General features: G+C 43.2%; 1 protein-coding gene and 1 non-coding gene across 3 annotated transcripts in view; both read right to left on the reverse strand.

Annotated features, from left to right (window-relative positions):
* The window catches only part of AP3S2 (adaptor related protein complex 3 subunit sigma 2), a 67,460-nt gene extending 60,684 nt beyond the window's left edge, over positions 1-6,776 (reverse strand). Inside the window, exons 1-3 of one of the 2 annotated variants that reach the window (XM_010349726.3) lie at positions 6,316-6,776; positions 1,971-2,062; positions 1,450-1,561 (exon numbers count right to left, since the gene is read on the reverse strand). In XM_010349726.3, coding sequence (XP_010348028.1) covers positions 1,450-1,561; positions 1,971-2,062; positions 6,316-6,384 — 273 coding nt within the window. In that variant the 5' untranslated portion in view covers positions 6,385-6,776. The remainder of the gene's footprint in view (positions 1-1,449; positions 1,562-1,970; positions 2,063-6,315) is intronic. The other variant, XM_010349722.3, reaches the window with a different exon arrangement.
* LOC120368119 (U6 spliceosomal RNA) lies at positions 789-895 on the reverse strand. The gene has a single exon (XR_005582330.1). It is a non-coding gene; the product is annotated as a U6 spliceosomal RNA (small nuclear RNA).
* Positions 6,777-8,661: the final 1,885 nt, after the last annotated feature.

Here is an 8,661-nt window from a genome sequence, read left to right on the forward strand (position 1 = left end):
CACCATGCCCAGCTAATTTTTCTATTTTTAGTAGAGATGAGGTTTTACCATGTTGATCAAGCTGGTCTCCAAATCCTGGTCTCAAGTGATCCACCCTCCGCAGTTTCCCAAAGTGCTGGGATTATAGGCATGTGCCACGGTGCCAGGCCAGGGGAGTTATTTTTTGTAGTCAGGTACTTCAAATACGTTGGTAATATAACCACATATGTATCATCCCTTTAAAACAATGTTTTCTATTTCTGACTTCTATCTCCTTTATGTCAATTAGGCCAACTATTTATTTTTACTGTCTTTTCAAAGATCCGCTGGGTGCACCGGTTCATGGTTGTAATGCCAGCACTTTGGGAGGCCAAAGCAGGAAGACTGCATGAGCTCAGATGTTCGAGACCAGCCTGGACAACATGGTGAGACCTCATCTCTAAAAAATTCAAAAAATTAGCCAGGTGTGGTGATGCACACCTGTACGCCCTGCTACTCAGGAGGCTGAGGCAGAAGGATGGGTTGAGCCTGGGAGATGGAGGGCAGTCAGCTATGATCGCACCACTACACTCCGATTTGAGAATGAGACTTTATCTTAAAAAATAAAAACAAAGATCAAATCTTTTACTTCCTATTATTTTCACATTTTACTTATCTGATCTTCCCAAAGTCAATGTACACTAAATATTTAATAAATGTCCATTAAACTATAAATTTCAATTTTTGTTGTTAATATAAATCTCTATAGTCCATTTTCTCTAATAACTGTCCCAAATTTTTTTCTCTTTTAAAAAATTTTCTTTATTTTTTATAATATGGAATGCTTTACCAATTTGCATGTCATCCTTGCATAGTGGCAATGCTCATCTTTTCTTCATTGGTCTACTTTTAGCGTATATGCTGCTGAAGCAAGCACTCCATCCCAATTTTAAAAATACATTATCACTATATTTCCCTCATTTTCACATAAACTCATATTATGTGCACATTTCTACAACCTGCTACAGTTTACAGTACTATAAGGCAGTCTCACATTTGAATTCTACAACCTAATACCGCTTTTCAGATGATAGATTCACGAGTCAAACCCAGATTTTGTGATGCTACATCTTGAGCTTTTTTTTTTTTTGAGACACGGTCTCACTCTGTCACTCAGGCTAGAGTGCAGTGGCAGATTGTGGGCCACCACACCCAGCTAAAAGTATAAATTTGTAAATGTCATTTGGTTTGATAGCTGAAAAAAATAATCAATCATGAAAACTAAGGGCAGTGCAAGGGCTAGGTAAAAACCAATAAATATAAAAGTGCTGAGTATTTCTCAGGAGCTTTCCCAGAGCACCATCTGGTGGACATCTGGCAACTTTTACCAATATCAATAAGGAGATGGACACAAGGTTCTACAGGCTGGTTACTGAAAAATTCCGCGCAAACTCTCTAAAGCTGCTGCCATCATTAGCTGACTACGCATACCTGGATGAGGTCCAAGATTCCAAGTTCACTCTCCGACGAATCCACACAAAATACAAAGTAGAGGGTAGCATAGTGCCGGTAGATCAGTTTGTAGTCAGAGCCACCAATCAAACTGTGGAAGATAGGAAACATTTAATACCCATAGCTTAAACATAACAAAAAGAAACCTTGTGTCAAAGAATAAGAAAGGGTCCACTGGAAAGAAGGCCAAATACTAGAAGCATGCCATTCTTCCCAGATGAGCGGCAACCAAGTTTTACAGAGGTACCTAAAGCCACCTTCCCTCACCTTTTCTCCTGCCTATCCTTCCAGGGCCCAAACATCTAAATGAGCAGTATCAGAAGCACAATAACTAAACTGTGTCCCAAAGAGAATTGTGTTTCCCCCTGAGTAGATCATGCTGAGACCAGTCAAAGTTGCGTCAAGTACCACCTGACACTTGAGCGCTGCCAGAAGATGCAACAATGAAGGTCATTCACAAGAGTGGATTCACGGGGAGAAAAATGAAGCTGACAGTTTACCTTCCACCCTCCAAGAAGTTACAAATGTTGTCATCTCGCTTGAGGACTAGATGGAAAGTCTCTCGAACAATCTGCTGTTGAATTTCCTCTGGCTATGGAATAAAAAGATAAGTGAATCAGTGGGCATGCCTACATCCCATCCATGGGTATGGACAAGGGAAGAAGTGTTTGTAAGCCAGGAGCATCTAAACATTTAGCAGTAGTTTCCAGAAATGAAAAAATGATGAGTAGAGAAAAAATAAGAGTGAAGCTATGAAAAATGGATGACAAGGTTCTGATATAGGAATTAAAATAGGGTATATTTACCTAGATATCTAAGTCACTAACTGTTACTGTCCCATAGGTAAGCTGACATTTAAAAAAGGAAAGGAAATTGATAAACTCTCATACAAAGTCAAAGAATAGGCTGGGCGTGGTGGCTCACGCCTGTAATCCCAGCACTTTGGGAGGCCAAGGAGGGCAGATAATGAGGTCAGGAGTTCAAAACCATCCTGGCCGACATGGTGAAAGCCAATCTTTACTAAAAATACAAAAAATAGCCAGGTATGATAGCACGCACCTGTAATCCCAGCTACTCGAGAAGCTAAGGCAGGAGAACTGCTTGAACCCAGGAGGCGGACGTTGCAGTGGGCCAAGATTGTGCCACTGCACTCCAGCCTGGGCAACAGAGCAAGACTCTGTCTCAAAAAAAGAGTCAAAGAATAACTAGAAGGCCTGATCCTGAAATATTTTGTTTTTCTCTTGAAAACATCCATGACAGGTATATAATAAATCTCAACAGGTCTACTACTTAAAGAAGGTCAAGATGTAATCATGTAAATGTTTTAAAAAGCTGTATTAGCAAATACAGCTGCCATCTTTTGTACTGGTAATATAGATACTACATATAAGATGCTGTGTTACTCACCCATAAACTATTATTGAAAAAAACAGATTACAGATTAAAAATTCTGAACAATCACAGAGCTACAAATAAAAGGCACTATTATTATTTTTTAGACAGAGTCTTGTTCTGTTGCTCAGACAGTGGTGCGATCACAGTTCACTGCAACCTCCACCTCCTGCCTCAGCCTCCCCAATAGCTGGGATTACAGGCATGTGCCACCATGCCCGGCTAATTTTTGTATTTATAGTATAAATGGGGTTTCATCATATTGGTCAGGCTGGTCTTGAACTCCTGACCTCAAGTGATCCACCTGCCTTGGCCTTCCAAAGTGCTGCAATTACAGGCGTGAGCCACCGTGCCTCGCCTTATCTTTTCACTTACTACCTGCATAAGAAAACTAAACTCTGATGAAATCACTTTGATAATTCACCTCTGATTTCTAATTATACATATGAGTTTCAGAAGAGGTATGGTAAAAACGGATAATGAGAGGGAGAAACCAGCAATTAAGACAGAAAATAATTAATAGCTCTAAACCATTGCTTCTCAAATCTTAATTTGCAATGAATCAGCTGTGTTGTTAAAATACAGATTGAGATTTAATAGGTATAGGTTAAGTCCTGACATGCAAGCCTAGTAAGCACCCAGGCAATACCATTTCTGCTGGTCTGGGGACCACACTTTGAGTAGCAAAGCATTAAAAAAACCTTCAAATTGGACTTGCCCCAGGAGTCAGAAAATAGGTTCAAGTAATTGTAATCCCTTTCTTTCTACAACACAGAATTTAGCTTTGAAACGGTTATTTAAAAGAAACAGGGAAAAAAAAAAAAAACACAAAATGTCACGGGGGCGGGGGAAATTACTTTGACTCACATAGGTATGGAATGGCTCACAGTATTTACTGAGTGAATGAAAACTTGCTCATCATTGGTCACTATAAATTTGAGTAAATCAATCACTATTTTCCTCATTTCCATTTAAAGAACACACAAAGCTCCCAGATGACAGGATGCTGTAAGGGATTAACTATGTGAAACATAAAACATGCTAAGCATCAGCACTTTTTAAACTGACAAATGTTTTGAACTAAAGCCTTTTATCTGATTCTGGGAGAAGGGGCAGCAGTGGGCAAGTGGTATGAAATGATGAGGCCACCTAATTTCTAGCTCAATAAAAAGGTAAACTACCGATTGCTTACAAGCCTCAGTGATTTTAATAACCCCTCATATCTTTTTAGTACTCTGTAGTTTTCAACGTACTTTCATTTATGTGCTCATGAGGTCTTATAAAATCCTATGATCTTCAAAGATATACAAATGGTCAATAAGCACATGAAAAGATGCTCAACATCATTAGTCATTATGGAAATTGAAATCAAAACCACAATAAGCCAGTCAAGGTGGCTCACACCTGTAATCCCAGCACTTTGGGAGACCGAGGTGAGCAGGTTACTTGAGGTCAGGAGTTTGAGACTAGCCTGGCCAACACAGCGGAACCCCATCTCTACTGAAAAAAACAAAAATTAGCCGGGCATGGTGACTGACACCTGTAATCTTCGGGAGGCTGAGGCAAGAGAATGGCTTGAATCTGGGAGGCAGAGATTGCAGTGAGCCAAGATCACACCACTGCACTCCAGCCTGGGCAACAGAGTGAGACTCAGTCTCAGGGGCTGAGGGAGGGGGACCCCACAATGAGATACCACTTTACACCCACTAACATGTCTTTAATCAAAAAAACAGATTAGTTAATGGCAGAGATGTGAAGAAACCGAAATTCTTATACACTGCTGACGAAAACGTAAAATGGTGCAGCCACTTGGAAAATAGTTTGCAGTTTCTCAAAATGTTCACTATAATTACCACATGACCCAGCAATTCTACTCCTGGGTATATAACCAAGAGAAACGAAGACACAGGTCCACACAAAAACTTGCACAAGAATGTTCATAGCAGCATTAGTTATAAGAGCCAAAAAGTAGAAACAGCAACATATAGACAATCAAAATATATGGCATATCCATAAAACGGAATATTATTCAGCAATAAAAGAACATCAGATACATGCTACAGCATGGATGAATCTTGAAAACATTATACTTCACGAAAGACGGCAGACAGAAAAAAACACCTGTTTTATGATTCCATTTATATGCAATGCCTGGAATAGGCAAATTTAGAGGGAAAGACAGACTCTCTAGAGCGGAGAGCATCAGTAGAGAAATACGGAATGACTGCTAAGAGATTTGTTTTTGGGGTGATGAAAATGATCTAAAATTGCTTGTGGTGATGGTTGTGCAGCTCTGTGAACATGCAACATTGAATGTCCCCTTTAAATAAGTAAACTGGGCTGGAGGGCAGTGGTTCACGCCTGTAATCCCAGCACCTTGGGAGGCCAAGGCAGGAGGATAACGAGGTCAAGAGATCGATACCATCTTGGCCAACATGGTGAAACCCGGTCTCTACTAAAAATACAAAAATAAACCGGGCATGGTGGCGGGTAGTCCCCCCCACCAGCTACTTGGGAGGCTGAAGTGGAGAATCGCTTGAACCCGGGGCGCGAAGACAAGATCGCACCACTGCACTCAAGCCTGGGAAACAGAGCAAGACTATGTCTCAAGAAATAAAAAATCCTATGAAGGAGTAAAATTTTCATTCCTAATTGACAAAAGACGGAATAAAAGTCCGAAAAGGGTTTATTAATTTGTCAACAGATGCTAGAGTACAAAAGGTGGCGCTGAAGCCTGAACGTGTTTTCTGACTCTTTTCCCCTTTTCAGTTTCACCCGTCCTCCAATTATGTAACATGTTGAAACCCCGCCATGAAGAAATAAAATCTTCAAAGACGATAGGCAAATACTGATGCTTATGTGTTTGCAAAGCAACATGTCTGGAAAATTCAAATTTACGTAATCACTTATTGAGCCCTTAGGCAGTGGCATTTATAATTTCTCATTTTTCCACTTTTAAACTGATTTTCTTCAATACTACAGAGAGAAGGGTATCTAGTCTCTGGAAAGTTCCAGCCAACAGCGAAGCAAAATAATTCCATAAAAAGAACTTTTCCAGATCCTCTGGCTGTAACAAAAACTTTCAGAAACTGAATACTTCATCGCGAAACCACGGTCAACAACCAAAAAGATGACAGCACGTGACGTCAATCATTCAAGCGCTGAACGAGGCACACTCCCCACTGTCTGTTCTATCTCGTTCCCAGAGACCCAAGGGAAAATGGCACAGAAATGCCGGGATCTAGAAAGGGCTCAGAGCGGGGGCAACAGGGCGGGAGACACAGGCCCTGCACCGGCCCGCGCCCAGGCTATGTTTAAATAAGGCGGGGGCCATACACCGGGTAGGGGCCCCAGGTGACCAAAGAGCGAGGCCCCCGGGTGCCGAGGGGCCCGAGAGGAGGGACGAGGTAGGGGGAGCCCTGAAGGGGCGTGGTGAAGCCGGGCCGCACTCACGAAACGCTGGTAGAAGCGGACTAGCCGCGGCTTCCCGTGGTTGTTGAAAACCAGAATCGCCTGAATCATCTTTACCGGCCACGGTTCACTCAGCACCAGCTACTCCCAGAAAGCGCCTCCTTCCGCCACAACATGGTCACTTCCGGTTGGTGCGTCACTGAGAGCGACCCTGGGAAACATGGCCCCGGCGCCCAGGAGCCCTGGCACCCAAGAGTCCGGCCTCACGGACGCTCGGAGCGAGTGGCGGGGTACCCTGCAGAGGGCAGGTGCGGGTGCCGAGGAGCGTCGTCACCTCGGCCAACGTCGGTTGGCCGGTCAGGGCCCTGTCAGGATGCGAATCCGGGTCTGTGTCCCTCGCCCAGACCGACCGCTGCCTCCAGAAGCCGAAACTTGACCCACGGCCTGGTTGCCAAAACGGAGAGACCGCGGGAGCTGCTTTTCTCACCGTCCGTCCCTAAACGTGCACCCCCCGCCTTCCCTTAGCGCTTGCAGAACGTTCCGCGGCGTGGAAACGCCAGGCTTTCGGCCATTCAGCGGTTGAGGACCATTTCGTTCCTTTTTTATGTTTCAGTATTCAATGCCCAGTGAATCATGTGGCTGTCTCCCCGTGTACATGGGCCGTTTCTCCGTGGTAGACGGTGAATGGTGGAATTAAGGATTTTTAGTGCATTTTCATTTAAAAAGTCTCGGCGATCCCTAATCGGTCATGGTCTTATTTTTTTGTTGTTGTTATTTTAATGACCTAGTGTAGGTGAAGAGGAGCCCGTGTGAATACTGCAGATGGAGCAAGATAGAGCTGTACATCGATCCAGTGGACTGTTTGGCAATATGAATCAGAAAGAAGCCTTTAAAATATCTAACGGGCCGGGCGCGGTGCCTCACGCCTGTAATCCCAGCACTTTGGGAGGCGGAGGCGGGCAAATCACTTGAGATCAGGAGTTCGAGACCAGCCTGGCCAACATGGTGAAACCCCGTCTCTACTAAAAATACAAAAATTGGCCAGGCGTGGTAGCGGGCGCCTATAATCCTAGTTACGCAGAGGCTGAGGCAGGAGAATCACTTGTACCCGGGAGGCATAGGTTGCAATCACACCACTGCACTCCAGCCTGGCAACACAGCGAGACTCCCTCTCAAAAAAAAAAAAAAAAAAAAAAAAATATATATATATATATATATATATATTACATATTATATAATGTATAATATTAGGCTCAGCGTTTCCAGTTTTAGAATTTATGATCAAATGATTGTGGATGTGTGAAAAGATTTAGCCTCAGAAACATACAGTTCTGCCAGAGTATGTTCAGAACACTTAAAGAAAAAGAAAAAAAAAGAAGAGAATATATATCTTAGCAGTATTATTACAGGGGAAATAGGAAGAAAATTATTACAAAATGAGAAATTGGTTAAGTGCATTGTTCTACATGAATATGAGAAATATTAACTAATAAAAATGCTGGGATAGGTTTATGATACAGAAGTGTTCATGACATCTGTTAAGCAGAAATATTACACAAAGTATGTACAGGGACGACCGACTTTGCACAAGTTTGGAGGTATATACACCAACATAGGAATAATGTATCTGATGGGCTGGCAGAGTCAGGGTGTTTGATCCATACAGGCCTGTAGAACCACCTGCCCTGATTGAAAGCCTGGTTCTGTGGACTTGGTGGGCTCCCTGGGCAAGGTGGACTGCCTCGGCACGCTGTGCAAGGTTCTCATTTGTAGAAAAGGTGTCATATCAGTTTCCTAAACCGTAAAACTGGAAAATGAGCCTACCAACTGCAGACAGTTGTTATGCGCACAAAAGGAGTTATTAAAACATTTGTGAGCACTTGGAACAGTGCATGGCACCGCTGAGTTCCACAGAAGTGATTTAAAAGCATCTCTGGGTGGCAGGATGATCAAGTTCTCCTTTTTCTCCTTCAAATAAATATGTACTACTTCTGCAGCCAGAGTTTTGGGGTTTGCTTGTTTTTTAGAGATAGTGTTTTATCCAGGTTGGAGCGCAGTGGCACAATCACACCTCACTGTTACCTTAAACTGCTGGCCTCAGGCACTCCTCCAGCCTCAGCTTCCCAAACCACCACCATGCCCGGCCCAGTTTTTTTCTTTTCTTTTTTTCGAGATGGAATCTCACTCTGTCACCCAGGATGGAGTGCAGTGGCACGATCTTGGCTCACTGCAACCTCCGTCTTCCGGGTTGAAACAATTCTCCTGCTTCAGCCTCCCCAGTAGCTGGGATTACAGGTGCATGCCACCATGCTTGGACAATTTTTGTATTTTTAGTAGAGATGGGTTTCACCACGTTGGCCAGGGTGCCCTTGAACTCCCGACCTCAAA

Source organism: Saimiri boliviensis, chromosome 5, assembly GCF_048565385.1.
Source record: "Saimiri boliviensis isolate mSaiBol1 chromosome 5, mSaiBol1.pri, whole genome shotgun sequence".
Lineage (NCBI taxonomy): Eukaryota > Metazoa > Chordata > Mammalia > Primates > Cebidae > Saimiri > Saimiri boliviensis.